Raw genomic sequence first — 21,995 nt, forward strand, 5'->3', positions numbered from 1 at the left:
TTATTTTTTAATAACAGATGTTACACAAAATAACAAAAGAAAACAAGCTTTCAATATTATCATGCTTTAAGGAAGAATGTATAAGAAAAGACTTTTTACAAAAGTTGCAAAGAGAGAGAAATATGTTTTATATAGTCTTACAAAGTTCTCTACCTCCAATTTAGCCCATATCTTGTGATATTGAGTTAGCCAATACCACATTTGGTTGCTATGCAAGTTTAACTTATCCACTTTTAACTGAATGAACCTTCCCTTTGAAGACCACCGCAAGTGGCTTTAAGAGATCTTTCCTTTTTTTCCCTTCACAAAAGAAAAGAAACCACTCGTTCAAGCTTTACCTTATTAAATCTTAATATTTTAAGATTTAATGAGTAAAATCAGATTTTTGACACGGCTGATCCACTCTTGCAAGATTTTAAATGGTCATCTCTATTTTTCAAATATGTATCCGTTAACATTACATGATGAGTCATAGCAAAATCATTTAGTATGTTCCTCATCTCTTCTGTTGCTTGACTTTGGGATAGTCTATTGTCTATCCCCACAAAAGTATAAGTTTCTACCAATAAAAATTTAATCATTCATCTAACTAAGCACAGCAGTTTTCATGATGGCACATAAAATATATGTTGTGCATGAAAGTTTAACCAATAAAACATACTCAGTTAATGAGTAAGCATGACAAGGTCCACTTACCTTATCAATAGAGTTGGATGATGACCTTAAATCGTAATTTGCATGTGCATATGAAACAAGCTTTAGGCAAATAGAGCTCACAAAGAGCATTAGATTGATGCCAGATAAAATAGGAGAATCGCACCTGCAAAATCGCCAGATATACTATAAATTACTACTATGAGAGAATTTAATTTCAATAAGAGTTCAGATGCTCAATGCACTTGTGGTGGAAAGGTGTGATTACTCACTAGAAGTGTTCAAACATTGTAACTTCATTTAACACTTTAAATAGTCAAAAAGTGTCATCACTTTAAAATTTATCGTCCATAACTATCCAGGTGTCAACATTTTAGCCCAAAGTTCGCCATCTTGATACCAAATCCCATTCTAGTACCATCCTATTACGGTATCGGCAAGTGGTGTGGTATGAGATAGCAAGATGCACCAAGTGGTAATATGGTATGAGACTATGTACCAGCTGGTACCGGTACAATATAGTATGATACATCTGGTACAGCAACTTTTGCTTTAGGTAAAGCAAGCATGACATACACATGAATGCGGTGTCACCAAGTGTTGCCATATTCAAAGCTCCAATATTCATAGAAACTTAATTGTAAAGATAACACTTAGGTCTTTCAAAGTACAGTTCAGAAGCTCCAGTCAAAGTGATACAAATGGACAATCATTTTAAGTGGTCAAATCATTAATTATATCAAAAAAAGCCAATATGAATCTTTCATTTTTTTGAAAAATAATTACATTATTCAGATCTATTACTACTTACAAATCTCAAACTACTTTTGAAATCTCATGAAAATGTTGTAGTCATCAAAATCAACTCTTACCTTAGAATCACGAAAACTGGATACATGATGGTAGCTATTATGAGTATTACATGAAGTGAGACAACAACCTGCAAATCGAGTTGAGCAGCATTTTAGCTATGGTAGGAGGTAAAAGGGGACGAGCACCATATAAAAGAAGATTAGATCAATACCATGAATAAGTAAAAAACAAAGCCATAGGCCAAAAATACTCATTCTACCAGCTAGAATTAGTTAACAAAATGATATACCAACCACCAAAAAAAAAAAAAATTCATGGTACAGTTCATGGTTTGCTATACTACCCCATATTGTCCAGTACAGGCATACCATATCGTACCAGTACACCATACCACTCCATACCAATACTACCAGACCATACCATACTGGGTACCGACACTATAATAGTATTTTATCAGTATGGTGTCTAGTACCAAGACGGCAAACCTTAGTACAGTTAATATTGTAATCAGAATTCACTGTAAGCAGACCTGTAACATATGAAATCATCAAAATATTGTATGCAGCAGGACCCATGGTGCAATAATCTGTTTGATCATGCATGCATGATGAAGCATCATGAAGCATAATCAATGTAACATCCAACAAAGTAAAAATGGCTGGTGTTGCAGGGTACAAAGGACAAAAGAAACAGTCAATGTAAAGTTGTAAAAGAACATATAACAGATTCACTCAACGAACTTAAACTTTAGACTCCTTACAGCAATTCTTGATTTATCAGCAGGTAGAAAATGCTGTGCAAGCACTTGATCGTGAACTAGTTAGATGCTACAATTGATATTTGATACTGTACTGAAGCAGTTAATGGGGCATGCTCTTTATAAGATGATTTGGATGAACCTTGGTTAAAGTATGTTTGATGAAGGAGGACAATGCTAAGTTAACTGAATAAGAGAAAGTATTCATAAAGCAGGCTCTAAGTAGACAGCCATTTCCATCTTCAGTAACTTAATGCACATTTTATTTAACAATGCATATGTATCTAAACATAATTTTAAAGGTGTATAGCACAGATTCATCACAGTTACATACAAAAGGAGCCAATGACTGTTTGTTCTAAATATTTTGGAGTACTCATTGCCTAGAGAGTCTAATGCAGTATAACAGATAATTACTTGGAGCAACCAGCCAAAATAGATTATCGACATACCATTCTGCTAATTCCCAATTAGAAAGGATAAGTTGAATTAGCTATGAACATTTAATGGCACATGGCTGAAGACTACTTACAGGTTCAGAAATGAACTTCTTATATGCCAGCTTTTCAACCATGTAAGATCCAAGAGGGAAAACAGGTAGAGTGAGACTGTAATTTACAAAAGTAAAAAAGAAACGCCAAGTCAGAAAATTGAATATATAGAACAAGAAAGAATTCAGTGATATTCTCAAGAAAAATGAGAAGATTTGATTCCAGAAGCATTACCTACATATAAGTAGTGGCCAATCCCTCAGTAATCTTGAACTGAAGAAAAATCCACTTCCTATTAGTAAACCATACTGCATAAATAAAAGAAGAAAAGATCAACATTACTCCAACAAAGTAGATTTAAACATAAGGAAGACAAGAGGATACTATTTTTGGCCAAAATAAGATTTGGAAATTTAGCAAACCTTCATCAAGTTCTCAATAATAAGCCTGCTGTTAACTGCAATCAGAACTACTACACAAAGGTTCAAGAGACCTGCATGGCTCTGCCACAAATGGCCCAGATAATTTAGGATAAGATCAGGACTATATAGGAAGTAAATCATATAAATAGCAATATGTTTCACAAACATAGTTAAACAATTGTCAATAATGACAGCCATGCATCACTAATTTAGTCAAAAATTAATTAGACTCGGGACTTTATAAAAGCACCACCGTAATTCCATATCATGCACTTGGTGATGCATGCACTACTTGCCTATCAGGAAAAACCCTACGCATGCTTCCTTGGCCTGGCTGACTTGAATATGGATCAATAAAGAAAAAAAGTCATCTGCTAAATATCTTGATATTTATCAAGCACTAGTAGCTCATTCAGCATGTCATAAATGTTTGTTTGACTCTAAAATAGGCCCATACTTCTACATATTTTTCAATTTAAGTGCTTCAAACTCTTCTCATCCATGGTAATTGCAATATCTAACTTCAGGCACATAACAAGCTTGCATAAGTTGGGGGCAGATGCAGAGCCACTAGAACATAATTGACAATCATCCTGAAGTATGTCTCACATAGCCAGCATCCTAAAAATCTTTTCAGTTAGCTGCCAGGTATCTCCTCGAATATCTCACTTGACAAGATTCTCTTAGAACACATCATACTACCTTGTTGAACCCTTCCACAAACTTGCTCATTTGATTGTTGTATTTATGTTTGATATGTACTTTCTGCAAATGTTTACATACAGGGGCATGACTGGTGGTAAGCAACACCTGCAATTGCTGTATTGTTCAATGGCAAAGGCACAGAATCAGGGACAAACGGCCTTCTTAACTCATAGAGGCCAGAAGAACAAGGGGATCATATGGAAACTTAACAAGCACATGCATGCACGTGCGCACACACGCATGCGCACGCCACCACACACCACACACACGACACACACACACACACACACACACACAGATAAGGAGGTAAATTGAACAACAGCTTCCTAGAGCCATAGACTGCTAAAACATCGCATGAAGTGGTAAACCTGTAGCTTAGGCTATAAAGCTTCATGCCGTTGCCCTTATGTCGGAGTACTGAAATATGAATCCTGATTCATAGATGCTTAAGCTCTATGATATAACTTTTTGAATTTCCAATCTAGAATGTTTTTAAGAGGTTTCCTCACTCAATTTTCAAAACTTTAAAGTTTCATTTAAATGAGAATCACAGGTACAGCAAATCAGAATTTGCAGTTAAGGCATAACCATTGACATGTTTTAAGGGTTTAATTGGTAATCACCATGGAACTATTTTTATCCAGGAAAACTTACTACTTCATTTTACAGCTAGCAAGTCATTAAAGTTCAACATAAAGAGAAAACATCAAACTAGATCCTGCCCCTCAGTCAAGAAAACAAAAGGCATAACAGGTCAAAAAAGAACGGGAAGAATACAATGCAATTATGGCAATCCCCATGAACACTGCAGGCCTCATTATGCAATCCATGATGCTGAACATAAAACCAAGAAATCACAGGATAATGGTGCCTGGGCTGTCTATTTGGAAGTGAAGAGCCTCTATGCTGCCTCTTGAACTAAACAAATAATTATGATGTTTAAATTCTTAAAAATTGGTATTAACTGAGTCGGTTTCCCCTCCCTTTAAAAAAAAAAAAAAATCTCAAAATTGGTGTGTACTTTCGCTCTGGGTAACATATACATACAAAACCAAAAGATAATGATTCTTCAGTTTCTTCAGTCCTTTTCTCAGCAACAATTTTTCCTTCTTAAGATCAAAATAACAATAAGTAGGATTTCTCGAGGCTGCAAGATTCCTTCAAAAGTCTAGTCCATGTGGCACTCCATTCTATATCACAAAAATCATCAGTCATGTATCCTACTAATTAATGTTTCAACTCAGCGCAATAAATATTTCTACGTTGCATATGTCGCCGTTTTATTACTGATATCAAGAAAAAAGTACACCGCTCTGATGAAATTTTATAATTTAACACGTTAGCGTTACATGATATGCAATAAAAAATCCCAATTAAATAACATCCAAATACAACAAAGAACAAGATACGATAAGGTATGAAATTCTTCTCAAAAAGAAAAGGTCTGAACACAAGCATGGCAAACAAGAACCAAGTGAGAACATTCACCAGAGAACACAAACCTGTTGAAAGATCGTATCCGAGCTCAGCGGGCTCTCCACCACTCTCACATGCACCGGAGCTGAAGGCCGGTCCACGAACCCCACCGGAACTTCACCCGAACAGGCCTTCTTCTTTTCACCAATATCGTTCGCCTCGCCTATCCGATCCTTTGGATCACCAATGCGGACAGCTCCTGCACCAGAATCTCCATCTAACGCCGTGGTCCAGCTCCCGGTGATGGAAGAGCTCGTTCTTGAAGACGAGTCCGGAACCGCCGGCGAAGCGGCGGTGGAGGAGGGGGAGGAAGCCGGCCTCCGGCGGAGATCCGACTCCTTCGACGGTTCTTGATCGGGGGCTAGGGTTTCTGGATTCTTCGAGACCGCCATTGGGGGAGTGGAAACGGAGGAGGTGACGATGGCCTCGAATAGCAGTATGGAGGTTGGCTGCGAGCGGGGGCGATCTGATTACCCCTTTTATAGGAGATGGACTTCTCTAGAAAGGAACGGGATTGCTGGACTACAATACCCCTCAGCATTGCGGAGAAATTACGCGGATAACCAAGAAAGGGCCGCCCCCGCACGCAGGTTTGGATTTGGGAAGCCGCTGGGTTGCGGTCACCTGCCAGTTTAATCACCGTATTTGACCGTCGCGCTTCTCAAATTGAAGTCGGGAGTCGGCGATACGTCGAAACGATTTCAAGTGCGGCGGATCTGCCGAGTTTTCTCGGGTCCAAAACGAGATTTTACTCATACGGCAACACGTGCCGGATGTTTTTTTTGGGATGGTTTTCATAGCATACGTAGATATAATTATGTACAGAAATAATTAATAAAAAATCTAATATAAATATATATAATATAAATATAAATACGTGCAAAACTCTCACAAATATCCGCATGGTTAAAAATTAATGCCATCAAAGAAAAGATCAAGTATTAAGTTTCTTTTTTTTGTTCCAACAGAAAATTATTAATATTGAAGGTGGAGAAGATTTTACTTATATCGGCAGCATGTATCGAAATTTTTTTTATTAGATAATTTTCATAGCATACACAAATATAATTATATATATAAATAATTGATAAAAAATTTAGTATAAATATATATAATATAAATATTATTGCATGCAAATCTCTTATAAGTATCTGCATGGCTAAAAATTAATGCTGTCCAAAAAAGAACCATGTATTAAGTTTTTTTTCTTTTTCAACAAAAAATTACTAATTATTACTACAAGGCTACGGAGAAAAAATGGCGAGGTCGACTAAGAATCGAACTGAAGTGTCAAAGAGAATCAAATTGATAAAGTTTATAAGTGATCGTGTAAACAAAGTTCTAAAATCAGTGGAGTATCCTCCGATTTAAAATTTTCTGATGTTTAAGTCAACCACAGCCTTGAGAATAAATAGTGGAAAAATAGAGAATGGAAAAGTAGAAAGTAGGAAGAGAGTAGGATGAAGTGGGAAGAACTCAAATTTCTTCTAGTGGAGAGGAAAGTTCAGTGAAGCTTTGCCTCTGTGAGTCAAGACTTATCTCTGAAAATACTCCTGCTCCCCTTTATATAGAAGAGCTTATTTAGTTGTTAAGTCATGAAAAGAGTTTATTGAGTCATTAGTAACTACCTGATTCGAATGATCCTTATTTGTTAGGTATAGAAAGATCATGGGTTGTTATTCATCTACATGAAGAATAACCATAGCACAGCTGGAGAGTAACTGATTTAAAATGTATCTGAACTTGAAAGAGATCAATGAAGAACCGATATCTTTGATAGCAAATTGGTCCATAGCTCGGTTAACCACCTTCGAGTTGTTTAACACTTTATCATTAGATTGAAAACATGCTAATCCTTACCAATGTTGTCACGTGTTTAAAGGTCAGTCAGTTGTACCAACATTAGTGTTGGAGATGAAGAAGAAAAATATGGACAATTGAGATGTATGTGATTAAATATATCTTTGTTTACGTGAATAAATATATAGATACGAGCCTTTCGTATATCTTTTTATATTATACGTACGATGTGATTCTTCACCTTTAATATACTGCATGAGGTCGTCAAGGTTACCTTTACGTACCCATTTTGCCCAAACGTAGTTCCGCCGAGTTTGATTAAAACATTTAACGCGACGGTCCCTCGGAAACGGTTTAAAGCGGATGTCATGATGGCGGCTGTTGTTTTCATATTTTGTTCCGTTGCGGGGGCTTGGAAGGCTGGCGAGTGCTGATCTCACCTGCTAGCTTCTTCCGTCACCTAGATGGAGCCGTATGTATAGTTTTTGATTTTGATTTTTTCCTTTTTTTTGGGGTAGAAGAGCCACACGCATAGCCTCTGAGGGAAGGGACTCGTACAAACGGGCGAGTGCGTGGGGATGCGTTTCTTTCTTGGTATTGTCACGGAGTCTGGACCAGCATTATTGTCTGGAGTCTCGACGGGGGAAAGAAGCGCCGCTTCTTTGTTGGGGTGGCCTGAGCGGCTCGTTCGGGGACCACTGGCTTTACAGCTGGCGATTTTTTTTTAAAATAATTTTTTTAATATTTATTTGTGAAAGTGTGGTTATTTTAAGTTTATTTACTGATCTATGGTTGTTTTGGTCAGTAGGATGCCACATAATTTTTTAATCCGCATAGCACCTTAATGAAATCTCAGATTCAATTTGGGACTTCTTGGAATCAGGATCAATCTGAGATTTTTCTTTACTATGGCATGCAGTAACTGGCACATTGAAATCTCATGTAAAACCTGCGATTTAAAAAATTTCAGATTGAATGAAAGATTTTTAAAAATTTTATAATCAATTAAAATTATAAATAAATTTAATAATGAACCTAAAGATCATTGTATTTATAAGTTGAAAATATAAATACATGAAAAAAAATTATAAAAATGGCTGGAAAAATTACTTTGCATTCAGAAGTTATTATGGACTTATTTTTGAAACCAACAAGATTAAATAAAATTTGAAACCAGTTGCACAAGTTCAATCCAATAGCCAAACAAGTTATAAAATTTACAGAAATAAGATGAATACAAAATAAGCTAGATTAATGTAAAGATGTTCTGTACAAATCATGATAGAAAGTAAATATAAAATAAGATAAATATATAAATATACTACATAAAAAGAATCCTAAAATACATATCCTAAGTCCCACATGGTGGCTGTCTCTTCCTCCGTTTAGGTTGCCTTCGACGATATGTAATAGTGGGCTGACTCAGCCCCTCCTGGCCTACCATCGGATGCTTTATCTAGATGACAGCCTCCTGTGTGACAGTCTCTTAGGTGACTCCCTTGGCCATATACTCTCCTCCATTATACGAGTATTCGTTGTGGATAATGTCATCCGCCACATACGCAAAATGCACAGAAATATCTCCAGTATGTGTAAACTATGTCATGTTGTCATCAATGTGAGTGGCGATATACATGTACCATGTGAACGAAGAAAACTTTGGCATCGGATGCGGAGAGATACTGTGCCATCGAATACCTCGTCTCTACGGAGCTAGAGGTGCTACTGATGATGATGGATATGCGAATGGCAAAGAAGTCTCATCTTTTGTGCCGAAATCATGAGCGAAGACACCTAGCTGAAGATGAATATACTCATCAACAGCATGGAGGATGGTGTTGTATATGTCTATGATCAACTGCGAGGCCGTGGATATAGAATCAGGATGGGCAAGTTGATGTATCCTCGTCATGCTGTCACTCTGACATATACAAATACATAACAAGCAATGTGAAATAAATTAATAAAAATAAATAATGTTTAATAAATAAAATCTAAACCCATATCAGAAAATCGAACATCGGACCACTACAGTTGATAAACCGTCAAGTAACACCGCAACACCACTGCATGTACATATCATGAAAATCCATGATAACATCTAAGGGATCACCAAGTACGATGTAATATCGGCGGCTCTCCGACATTTGAATATAGTACCGATGAATGATGGACCAATCATGATCAACTCGGTGTGTAGTTGAACCTATTCTTTAATATAGCACCAAGTCCAGCGACGAAAATAGTAGGTACTTCTTTTATGAGATCACATATTTCATTGGTAATAAAATTGGAGTCCAGTCCGTAATGATCCTAAGAAAGCATAGTAGATATATATGTATGGGGTCCAATACAGAAGGCATTAACACATTAGCAACTGTGCAGTCAATCTGATTGAATGTTCCAAAAGGTGCTTCAAACACCACATAATTTGAAACTCCCGTGTCATGTGGACTTCCTACATCATATGATGTGTCAGCTTGCTGAGCTTCATTTTTGATATCATCTCCACTTTCTATATCATCTTTATAAAAAAGTTGATTATCCACATTAACAGTATCATCTGCAAATGTGTAACATGATGCTTGTCTAATAATAGTCTCTTGCACATCATTGTCCACTCTAGCAAATTGATCCTCTGTATATCTCAAACTGTTGTTCACTATAATATTTTGCACGATATATAGACTAGAGTATGAAACAATGTGTTCGCTGACCTGAGTTGTTATTTCCAAATCCCAATCAACTCCTTCATAATCATCCCGTTCAGGTTTGTTGTCATCAATGAATAGCATATCTATGTACAACTCTGCACCTAATAGCCATAGATGCTGTTGGGTATAAAATACCCACGGCCGAAGTTCTCAGCGGGATTAACCCTTGCGGACTCCTACGGGAGCCGGGCTCTGCCCACAACTTCAACCGCAAGGAGGACTCCGCCCGGACTCCTACGGGAGCCGGGCTCCGTCGCCAACTTCAACTGTCGGTAAGCTCCGTCCGGACTCCTACGAGAGCCGGACTTCGCACCTGACTTCAATTGCAGGGGACTCCGCCCGGACTCCTACGGGAGCCAGGCTCCGCCCACGACTGCAACTCCGAGAGGACTCCGTCCGGACTCCTACGGGAGCCGGGCTCCGCCCACAACTTCAACCGCAAGGAGGACTCCGCCCGGACTCCTACGGGAGCCGGGCTCTGTCGCCAACTTCAACTGCTGGTAAGCTCCGTCCGGACTCCTACGGGAGCCGGACTTCGCACCTGACTTCAATTGCAGGGGACTCCGCCCGGACTCCCATGGGAGCCGGCCTCCGCCCACGACTCCGACCTCAAGGAGGACTTCGCCCGGACTCCTACGGGAGTCGGGCTCCGTCGCCAACTTCAACTGTCGGTAAGCTCCGTCCGGACTCCTACGGGAGCCGAACTTTGCACCTGACTTTAATTGCAGGGGACTCCGCCCGGACTCCTACGTGAGCCGGGCTCCGTCGCCAACTTCAACTGCCGGTAAGCTCCGTCCGGACTCCTACGGCAGCCGGACTTCGCACCTGACTTTAATTGCAGGGGACTCCGCCCGGACTCCCACGGGAGCCGGGCTCCGCCCACGACTCTGACCTCAAGGAGAACTCCGTCCGGACTCCTACGGGAGCCGGGCTCCGTCGCCAACTTCAACTGCCGGTAAGCTCTGTCCGGACTCCTACGGGAGCCGGACTTCGCACCTGACTTTAATTGCAGGGGACTCCGTCCGGACTCCTACGGGAGCCAGGCTCCGTCGCCAACTTCAACTGCCGGTAAGCTCCGTCCGGACTCCTACGGGAGCCGGACTTCGCACCTGACTTTAATTGCAGGGGACTCCGCCCGGACTCCCACGGGAGCCGGGCTCCGCCCATGACTTCAACTCCGAGAGGACTCCGTCCGGACTCCCACAGGAGCCGGGCTCCGCCCACGACTCCGACCTCAAGGAGGACTCCGCCCGGACTCCTACGGGAGCCGAGCTCCGTCGCCAACATCAACTGCCGGTAAGCTCCGTCCGGACTCCTACGGGAGCCGGACTTCGCACCTGACTTTAATTGCAGGGGACTCCGTCCGGACTCCTACGGGAGCCGGGCTCCGCCCACGACTTCAACTCCGAGAGGACTCCGCCCGGACTCCCACAGGAGCCGGGCTCCGCCCATGACTCCGACCTCAAGGAGGACTCCGCCCGGACTCCTACGGGAGCCGGGCTCCGTCGCCAACTTCAACTGCCGGTAAGCTCCGTCCGGACTCCTACGGGAGCCGGACTTCGCACCTGACTTTAATTGCAGGAGACTCCGCCCGGACTCCCACAGGAGCCGGGCTCCGCCCACGACTCTGACCTCAAGGAGGACTCCGCCCGGACTTCTACGGGAGCCGGGCTCCGTCGCCAACTTCAACTGCCGGTAAGCTCCGTCCGGACTCCTACGGGAGCCGGACTTCGCACCTGACTTTAATTGCAGGGGACTCCGCCCGGACTCCCACAGGAGCCGGACTCCGCCCACGACTCCGACCTCAAGAAGGACTCCGCCCGGACTCCTACGGGAGTCGGGCTCCGTCGCCTACTTCAACTGTCGGTAAGCTCCGTCCGGACTCCTACGGGAGCCGGACTTCGCACCTGACTTTAATTGCAGGGGACTCCGCCCGGACTCCCACAGGAGCCGAGCTCCGCCCACGACTCCGACCTCAAGGAGGACTCCGTCCGGACTCCTATGGGAGCCGGGCTCTGTCGCCAACTTCAATTGCCGGTAAGCTCCGTCCGGACTCCTACGGGAGCCGGACTTCGCACCTGACTTTAATTGCAGGGGACTCCGCCCGGACTCCTACGGGAGCCAGGCTCCGCCCACGACTTCACTCACAAGGAGGGCTCCGCCCGGGCTCCTACGGGAGCCAGGCTCCGTCACCAGCTCCGACCACTGTCGAACTTCAGCCGACGAATCTGCACTTTCTGACGCAACACAGCAACCACCACGATCCTGCTCCACTTCCTGCGACGGATTCCACGCAGCTCCATCATTCCCTGACAGACCGCTATGACGGCCACGACTTTGCTCCACTTCCTACGACGGATCCCGCACGGCTCCATTATTCCCGGGCAGACCGCTATGATGCCCACGATCCTGCTCCACCTTCTGTAACGGATACTGCGCGATTCTTCCATCCGCTGGCAAGTCGCGACAACGGACGCCGCTCCACTCCCTACAGCAGACTCCACATGGCGCACTGCAGTGAGGGCCACAGGTCTACTCCACTACTCCTCGCAACAAATTCCTCCTGACGGTGGGCGGCCCACTACGAGACAGTTATGAACGTCGCTATCAGTCTGTTGAGCCCTCCGCCTATAAAAAGGGGACCCCAGATACGTTATTCTATAAGCTCTCATTTTTACCTCAAAACTCTGCTAAATTCTCCGTTCGAGCACTCCATTCTTGTTGAGGCAGAGAACTGACTTGAGCGTCGGAGGGTCTTGCCGGTCGTAGTTTTCTTGAATATAGCAAATTATGACGTCCGTCGCATTCTTGTCGACAATGAAAGTTCGACCGACATCTTGTTCTACGATGTCTTTTCAAAAATGTCCACTCTTGACGGTCATCTGAGGCCGATTAGCTCCCCCTTGGTAGGGTTTACCGGCGATGCCGTTCCGATGGAAGGAATAATAACTTTGACTGTGGCCGCAGGTCAATATCCAAGGCAATCCAGAGCTCTGGTGAATTTCTTGGTGGTGAAGGCGCCATCCGCCTATAATGCAATCCTCGGTCGACCTGGCCTCAATGCTCTCCGAGTCATCGTATCGACCTACCATTTGAAGTTGAAGTTTCCCACCAACCAGGGGACCGGAGAGGTCCGGGGAGACCAAGCCCTGGCCAGACACTGCTACAATATAGCCTTGCAAAGAGGCGATCAATCTGACTCCTGCCCCGTCGATGGATTGGACGCTCGTGATGACCTCACTGAAGAGAGGGGTGCCCCAATCGAAGATCTGGTACCGATCTCTTTGAACGACGGGAACGCGGAGCATGTAGCAATGATCGGCTCCAACCTAGGGGAGGAGGTGCGGATGCGTCTCATTGATTTTCTACAAAAGAATGCGGACGTTTTCGCTTGGGTCCCAACAGACATGCCGAGGATCGACACGAAAGTCATGGAGCATCATCTGGCCGTCGATCCAAAGCATCGACCGATGAAAGAGAAAATCCGAAGTCATGCTCCGGAGAGGCAGAAGGCGATAGCCGAGGAAGTGGATAAGCTCCTTAAGGACGGATTCATTAAGAAAGTCAATTATCCCGATTGGATTTCCAACGTTGTCCTGGTCAAAATGACAAACGGCAAGTGGAGGATGTGCATAGACTTCAAAAAGCTGAATAAGGCCTGTCCGAAGGACAGCTACCCCCTTCCCAGAATCGATCAACTGGTGGACGCAACCTTGGGCCATGAGCTCCTCACCTTCATGGACGCATTCTCCGGCTATAATCAAATTAGAATGGCGCCGGAAGATGAAGAAAAGATAGCTTTCATCACTAATCGTGGCCTTTACTGTTACAGGGTCATGCCTTTCGGCCTCAAGAATGCGGGCGCAACCTACCAGCGGTTGGTGAACAAAATCTTCAAGGAGCAGATCGGCCGTAACATGGAGGTCTACGTGGACGACATGCTCGTAAAAAGCAAATCTTCCAGAGATCATGTCGCCGACCTCGAGGAGACCTTCGGTGCTCTCCGAAAATATAGAATGAAGCTGAACCCAACTAAATGCGCTTTTGGCGTAACCTCAGGAAAGTTCCTGGGCTTCATGGTATCAGGGCGCGGGATCGAGGCCAATCCAGAGAAAATTCGCGCCATCCAGGAGATGGCCGCCCCAAAGTCGATAAAAGAGGTTTAGCGCCTCACGGGGAGGATAGCGGCCCTTAATCGATTCGTCGCAAGGTCGGTCGAACGGTGCCTGCCCTTCTTTCAAACCCTCAAGCAGCCGAAGAACTTCTGTTGGACCTCTGAGTGCCAACAGGCGTTCGAAGAATTAAGGAGCTACCTTGGATCACCCTCGCTGTTGGCAAAGCCTGAGCCTGGAGAGGAGCTATTTTTATACCTTGCGGTCTCTCCCATGGCCCTCGCGGCCGTCCTTGTCAAAGAAGAGACGAAAGTCCAGCGGCCGATCTACTATGTTAGCCGCGCGTTGAGGGATGCCGAGACCAGGTACACCAAACTAGAAAAATTGACTTACGCCTTGTTGACTGCAGCCCGGAGGCTCCGACCTTACTTTCAAGGGCACACCGTGACGCTACTCACCAACCAACCAATCAAGACGGTTTTGCACCGGACGGATACCTCCGGGAGGATGGCGAAATGGGCGATCGAGCTCATGGAATACGACATCCACTATCGACCCAGACCAGCAGTAAAGGTCCAAATATTGACAGATTTCATAGTAGAGTGTACCATCCCAGAGGAAGCTGAACCCGAACAAAGCAAAGTTGACGACCTGAAGTCCCAACCGAACTCCCCCGAAGAAGAGGCCGATCCCTCCGATCGCTTTTGGGCCCTCTATGTGGACGGATCTTCCAACATGTCGGGCGCAGGTGCAGGCCTGATCTTAGTCAGTCCGGAGGAAGTCATCGCAGAATACACTCTGCGTTTCGAGTTTCTCGCAAGAAACAATGGAGCAGAATATGAAGCTTTGATCGCAGGACTAAGGATCGCCAAAGAGCTGGGAATAGGTCAGCTCCGGGTGCACAGCGACTCTCAACTAGTGGTGGGACAAGTCAGCGGGAGTTACGAAGCGCGGGAGGACAATATGGCCAAATACCTTGAGAAGGTAAAGGAGCTCATTCCCGCCTTTAGCAGCTTCAACATTAGACAGATTCCAAGGTTGGAAAATACCAGGGCTGACCTTCTCTCCAAGCTGGTGACGTCGGCTCCGACCGAATTGCCCCAAGGCGTTCTCTTTGAAGTCCTAAAGCATCCGAGTACAGAAGAATCGCGGCCCGTGATGGAGATTGACCACGAGCCCAGCTGGGTCGACCCACTGATAATCTATCTCAGAGATGGAGTTCTCCCCCAGGATGCGAAAGAAGCTCGGAAGCTCCGAAATCAGACCTCCCGGTACATCTTTTATGAGGGCAAGTTGTACAAGAGATCATACTTCTTGCCCCTCTTAAAATGTCTCCGACCCTCGGAAGCTGACTACGCCTTGTGGGAAGTACATGAAGGAATTTGCGGAAACCATTTGGGGGCTAGATCTTTATCCCACAAGTTGCTCCGCCAAGGATATTACTGGCCAACGATGCATCATGATTCGATTGAATATGTCAAAAAGTGTGATCGATGCCAGAGATACGCCAACGTCCAGAGACAGCCCGCCACCGAGCTCACACCCTTGAGTGCCCAATGGCCTTTTGCACAATGGGGGATGGACATACTTGGCCCCTTCCCCATGGCGTCTGGGCAAAGGAAGTTCCTCCTTGTAGCGATCGACTACTTCACCAAATGGGTTGAAGCCGAACCACTAGCGAAAATCACAGAAGCAAAAGTGCAAGATTTCGTCTGAAAGTCGATCGTGTGTAGGTTTGGTCTGCCTAGAACCCTAATCACTAATAATGGATGGCAATTTGCGGGAACAAAATTCGCCGAATTCTGTGAAGATCTAAACATCTCCCACAACTTCACATCAGTGGCCCATCCCCAGACGAACGGCGAAGCTGAGATGACCAACAGAACCCTTTTGCAGGGGATTAAAACAAGGCTTGAAAAAGCGAGGGGAACTTGGGCGGACGAACTTTATCATGTGTTGTGGGCGTATCGAACTACCCAGAGGCTACCTACGGGGGAGACCCCTTTTGCTTTAGCCTTCGATGCGGAAGTTGTCATCCCAATCGAGCTTAAACTCCCGTCGGCACGAGTCGTGGCATTCGACGAACATCAAATTTCGCAAAGTCTTAGAGCCAACCTCGACCTGCTGGAAGAAAGACGGGAGATAGCTCAGGTTCGAATGGTAGCCTACAGACAGAAAGTCGCTCGATATTACAACGCCCGGGTCAAGAACAAAGCCTTTAGAGCGGGAGATCTAGTGCTTCGACGAACCGCTATCTCGCAACCTCAGGACCGAGGGAAACTCACCCCAAACTGGGAAGGACCGTATGAAGTCAAAGAAGTAGTCCGGCCCGGAACTTATTATCTTAAGGAACTCGGAGGAGCCGACCTCCCGCGACCGTGGAGTTCGAAAAACTTACGGATGTACTACCAGTAACTTCATTTTAATTGAAAATTGCATACCTATATGTCTTTGGACAATTCAAACAAACTGTATCGAAAATGAAAGGGAAACCTCGTCCCGATAAAGTCGAAGGCCCGGTTCCATTTAGACCGGATGGGGGGAGAGGCCCTGCAACGCCCATATGCACCCCCACAGCCCTGTTAGGGACAGGAGGAGAACCTCGCCCTAACTTGAGCAAAGTCGAAGGCCCAGTTCCATTTAGACCGGATGGGGGGAGAGGCCCTGTAACGCCCATATGCGCCCCCACAGCCCTGTTAGGGACAGGAGGAGAACCTCGTCCTAACTTGAGCAAAGTCGAAGGTCCGGTTCCATTTAGATCGGATGGGGGGAGAGGCCCTGCAACGCCCATATGCGCCCCCACAGCCCTGTTAGGGACAGGAGGAGAACCTCGCCCTAACTTGAGCAAAGTCGAAGGCCCGGTTCCATTTAGATCGGATGGGGGGAGAGGCCCTGCAACGCCCATACATGCCCCCACAGCCCTGCTAAGGACAAGAGGAGAACCTCATCCTAGATTGAGCGAAGTCGAAGGCTCGGACTCCTATGGGAGCCGAGCTCCATCCGCAACTTCTATCGCTAGGAGGACTTCGTCCGAACTCCTACGGGAGCCAGACTTCGCACCTTACTTTAATTGCAGGAAGACTCCGCCCGGACTCCTACGGGAGTCGGGCTCCGTCCGCAACTCCAATCACAGGGAGGATTCCGTCCGAACTCCTACGGGAATCGGGCTTCGTCACCAACTTCAACTGCTAGTGATCTTCGTCCAGACTCCCACGGGAGCCGAACTTCGCCCTGATTTTGCCTATGGGAGCCGAACTCCCGTAGCCTCACTGAGAGCGGAGAAAAATTCCAAGCGAAAAGAAAAAGGAAGGCGATGGACCACATCAGCAACGATTGAAAAATAAACTGCGTCCAAGGTGCAGAGAACCCTATCACAGCAAGGATTGGGGCTCCCATCAGGAGTCCCAGCTTTCAAGGAAGCTTTCGATGCAAAATAGGATAACTTCCTCAGGATGACGGAAGCTCGGACCTCCGAGCTCAAGCCCTGAGGGGGACACCAAACCCGAATGGCCCCAGACGAGCCTGCGGCCACCGACGGAAAAGATGGGTTGATACGATGGCAACCGAGCACCTTCGAACAACGTAAAAGTCGAAAAGGAGCTCGACAAACGATAATTCAACACGGATAAAAGGGCCACCGGTGACCTTAAGACGACGTCAAAAAAAAAAAAAAAAAGAGAAAAGAAAAGAGAAGGGGGAAGAGAGAAGAAAGAAGAAGAAGGAAGTTCGACAGACAACAATTCGATGCAAGGTGCGGACGAGGTAACAAAATCTTCTTTTCATTTTTCAACTAACAAGATGTACGTTACAAGACCCGGAGGGTCAGAAAAGAATACATTATTACAAGGCCTGAGAACACGGCTTGGAAAGGACACATCGGAGGCCGCTTCAAGCTGCAAACTTCTCTTCCCGTTTCTGTCCTTCCCAACCGCATTTTTCAGTGCGTGTAGCAGGCCTATCAGCTCTCGCCCCGCCTCATTCCGCTCCATCTCCGAAGTCCCAACCCCAGGGAGAAAAGGATGGGATAGATTCCAGGGGGCAGTAAGGGCAACGGCAGCGGTGACGAAGACCTGTTTCAAGAAGAACCGGAGTCACCTTGGAGGCAGCGGTGGCGCCAGAGATATGCGCCATCACCGAATGCTCCGCGACAGCCGCCGTCCAAAATGCTTCGGCAAGATCGGCATGCGCTACTTCCACCGCCCCCGCAACAAGCTTTACTGCCCCACCGTCGATGCCGACCGCTCCTGGTCCCTCGGCCCCGACGGCATCAAGGATCCCGCCACAACTCGTGACGACAGCTCTGCCCTCCTGACCGGTTTCACCCCGCCTTGCTACTCCGAAATTCTCGGGCAGAACACCTTTACCGGCGGTCCCCGTTATTAAACTCCTGTTGTTGAAGAAATTCTTCCTCGAGCCCCCTTTGGAACGACGGGGACCTTCAGCGGCCGCTCGATGATCGGAGAACTCACGGACCGCTGTTCTCCTCCTTGCCTTCCTCCAAACCCTCGACATCCCCTTGAGGATGGCCTCCGGGGTGGAGGACATGGCGGGGAAACCCCTTAGAGAGGAATTGGGGGGCTGAAGACGGCAAAGACCGGCACGGAGGACGCTCGGAGTTGGCGGGGACACCGAGGGAGTGGCTGAGTGGCTAGGCTCCCAGATGGAAGAAAGGTGCCGTCCTTTTGGTGGAGTAAAGCCCCGAGGGAAGAGTAGGGGGTTTAAATAGGCAGCGGATCTTAGCGTATTTATGATGGCGGACATCTTTAGTCCAACCGGTGCTTGCCACGTGTCCCGCGTGTCCCTCTCGCCGCTATCGAGGATTGACTGTTCGCAAATTTCCATGGCGCGACGCTTGGGATCACGTCTCGGTGGGAGTTCCGAAAAGACCTTCGAGTCACCATAATCGGAAAAAGGGCTCCAGCACGCGCACATTTAATGCCAAAATATCTGGGGGCGGTTGTGCGCAGAATTCGAGGGGACAACTTCGGCTATGCCAATCTCTCTGTACTTCCTTCATTCGAAATTCAAACTCGAAAGTAGGGGGACTGGTGTTGGGTATAAAATACCCATGGCCGAAGTTCTCAGCGGGATTAACCCTTGCGGACTCCGCCCGGACTCCTACGGGAGCCGGGCTCCGCCCACAACTTCAACCGCAAGGAGGACTCCGCCCGGACTCCTACGGGAGCCGGGCTCCGTCGCCAACTTCAACTGCCGGTAAGCTCCGTCCGGACTCCTACGGAAGCCGGACTTTGCACCTGACTTCAATTGCAGGGGACTCCGCCCGGACTCCAACGGGAGCCAGGCTCCACCCACGACTGCAACTCCGAGAGGACTCCGCCCGGACTCCTACGGGAGTCGGGCTCCGCCCACAACTTCAACCGCAAGGAGGACTCCGCCCGGACTCCTACGGGAGCCGGGCTCCGTCGCCAACTTCAACTGCCGGTAAGCTCCGTCCGGACTCCTACGGGAGCCGGACTTCGCACCTGACTTCAATTGCAGGGGACTCCGCCCGGACTCCCACGGGAGCCGGGCTCCGCCCACGACTCCGACCTCAAGGAGGACTCCGCCCGGACTCCTACGGGAGCCGGACTCCGTCGCCAACTTCAACTGCCGGTAAGCTCCGTCCGGACTCCTACGGGAGCCGGACTTCGCACCTGACTTTAATTGCAGGGGACTCCGCTCGGACTCCTACGGGAGCCGGGCTCCGTCGCCAACTTCAACTGCCGGTAAGCTCCGTCCGGACTCCTACGGGAGCCGGACTTCGCACCTGACTTTAATTGCAGGGGACTCCGCCCGGACTCCCACGGGAGCCGGGCTCCGCCCACGACTCCGACCTCAAGGAGGACTCCGCCCGGACTCCTACGGGAGCCAGGCTCCGTCGCCAACTTTAACTGCCGGTAAGCTCCGTCCGGACTCCTATGGAAGCCGGACTTCGCACCTGACTTTAATTGCAGGGGACTCCGCCCGGACTCCTACAGGAGCCGGGCTCCGTCGCCAACTTCAACTGTCGGTAAGCTCCGTCCAGACTCCTACGGGAGCCAGATTTCGCATCTGACTTTAATTGCAGGGGACTCCGCCCGGACTCCCACGGGAGCCGGGCTCCGCCCACGACTTCAACTCCGAGAGGACTCCGCCCGGACTCCCACAGGAGCCGGGCTCCGCCCACGACTCCGACCTCAAGGTGGACTCCGCCCGGACTCCTACGGGAGTCGGGCTTCGTCGCCAACTTCAATTGCCGGTAAGCTCCGTCCGGACTCCTACGGAAGCCGGACTTCGCACCTGACTTTAATTGCAAGGGACTCCGCCCGGACTCCTACGGGAGCCGGGCTCCGCCCACGACTTCAACTCCGAGAGGACTCCGCCCGGACTCCCACAGGAGCCGGGCTCTGCCCATGACTCTGACCTCAAGGAGGACTCCGCCCGGACTCCTACGGGAGCCGGGCTCCGTCGCCAACTTCAACTGTCGGTAAGCTCCGTCCGGACTCCTACGGGAGCCAGACTTCGCACCTGACTTTAATTGCAGGGGACTCCGCCCGGACTCCCACAGGAGCCGAGCTCCGCCCATGACTCCGACCTCAAGGAGGACTCCGCCTGGACTCCTACGGGAGCCGGGCTCCGTCGCCAACTTCAACTGCCGGTAAGCTCCGTCCGGACTCCTACGGGAGCCAGACTTCGCACCTGACTTTAATTGCAGGGGACTCCGCCCGGACTCCCACAGGAGCCGGGCTCCGCCCACGACTCCGACCTCAAGGAGGACTCCGCCCGGACTCCTACGGGAGCCGGGCTCTGTCGCCAATTTCAACTGTCGGTAAGCTCCGTCCGGACTCCTACGGGAGCCGGACTTCGCACATGACTTTAATTACAGGGGACTCCGCCCGGACTCCCACAGGAGCCGAGCTCCGCCCACGACTCCGACCTCAAGGAGGACTCCGCCCGGACTCCTACGGAAGCCGGACTCCGTCGCCAACTTCAACTGCCGGTAAGCTCCGTCCGGACTCCTACGGGAGCCGGACTTCGCACCTGACTTTAATTGCAGGTGACTCCGCCCAGACTCCTACGGGAGCCGGGCTCCACCCATGACTTCAATCACAAGGAGGGCTCCGCCCGGACTCCTACGGGAGCCAGGCTCCGTCACCAGCTCCGACCACTGCCGAACTTCAACCGACGAATCTGCACTTTCTGGCGCAACACAGCAACCACCACGATCCTACTCCACTTCCTGCGACGGATTCCGCGCAGCTCCATCATTCCCTGACAGACCGCTATGACGGCCACGACTCTGCTCCACTTCCTGCGATGGATCCCGCGCGGCTCTATTATTCTCGGGCAGACCGCTATGATGCCCACGATCCTGCTCCACCTTCTGTAACGGATACTGCGTGATTCTTCCATCCGCTAGCAAGTCGCGACAACGGACGCCGCTCCACTCCCTGCAGCAGACTCCACGTGGCGCGCTGCAGTGAGGGCCACGGGTCTACTCCACTACTCCTCGCAACAAATTTCTTCTGACGGTGGGCGGCCCACTACGAGACGGTTATGAACGTCGCTATCAGTCTGTTGAGCCCTCCGCCTATAAAAAGGAGACCCCAGATACGTTATTCTATAAGCTCTCATTTTTACCTCAAAACTCTGCTAAATTCTCCGTTCGAGCACTCCATTCTTGTTGAGGTAGAGAACTGACTTGAGCGTCGGAGGGTCTTGCCGGAGCAACCCCACCTCCGGTTTAGACTTCCTTTGCAGGTCCCGGCGGCGACCGCAACTCCCTCGACTCCAGCTTCTCCGGCGTAAGTGGATTTTTGCACCAACAGATGCGAACTCATAGTTGAAAAGATTACCTCCATATCCTCATTTTCAGTAATCAAAACGAGTACATGATTTAATATTGTTGACTGCACAACTTGTGGTATATATATATTATCACTATTTTATTCCTTCTTCTCTCATGCGGAACATTTTGGACAGCTTATCATCCAACTCTTCATATTTCATTATAATAGCCTTTTGTTGTCCTGACAGCATTCAATGCCATATAGTCCGTCAGCCATAAAACC

General features: G+C 47.7%; 1 protein-coding gene across 1 annotated transcript in view; it reads right to left on the reverse strand.

Moving 5' to 3' along the window:
* The window catches only part of LOC105047643 (diacylglycerol O-acyltransferase 1-2), a 30,669-nt gene extending 24,885 nt beyond the window's left edge, over positions 1–5,784 (reverse strand). The window contains exons 1-6 of the mRNA XM_010926666.3: positions 5,345–5,784; positions 3,138–3,218; positions 2,950–3,023; positions 2,757–2,832; positions 1,527–1,594; positions 697–820 (exon numbers count right to left, since the gene is read on the reverse strand). Of these exons, the coding sequence (XP_010924968.1) occupies positions 697–820; positions 1,527–1,594; positions 2,757–2,832; positions 2,950–3,023; positions 3,138–3,218; positions 5,345–5,710 (789 nt within the window). The 5' untranslated portion in view covers positions 5,711–5,784. The remainder of the gene's footprint in view (positions 1–696; positions 821–1,526; positions 1,595–2,756; positions 2,833–2,949; positions 3,024–3,137; positions 3,219–5,344) is intronic.
* Positions 5,785–21,995: the final 16,211 nt, after the last annotated feature.

Source organism: Elaeis guineensis, chromosome 6, assembly GCF_000442705.2.
Source record: "Elaeis guineensis isolate ETL-2024a chromosome 6, EG11, whole genome shotgun sequence".
NCBI classification, from domain to species: Eukaryota; Viridiplantae; Streptophyta; class Magnoliopsida; order Arecales; family Arecaceae; genus Elaeis; species Elaeis guineensis.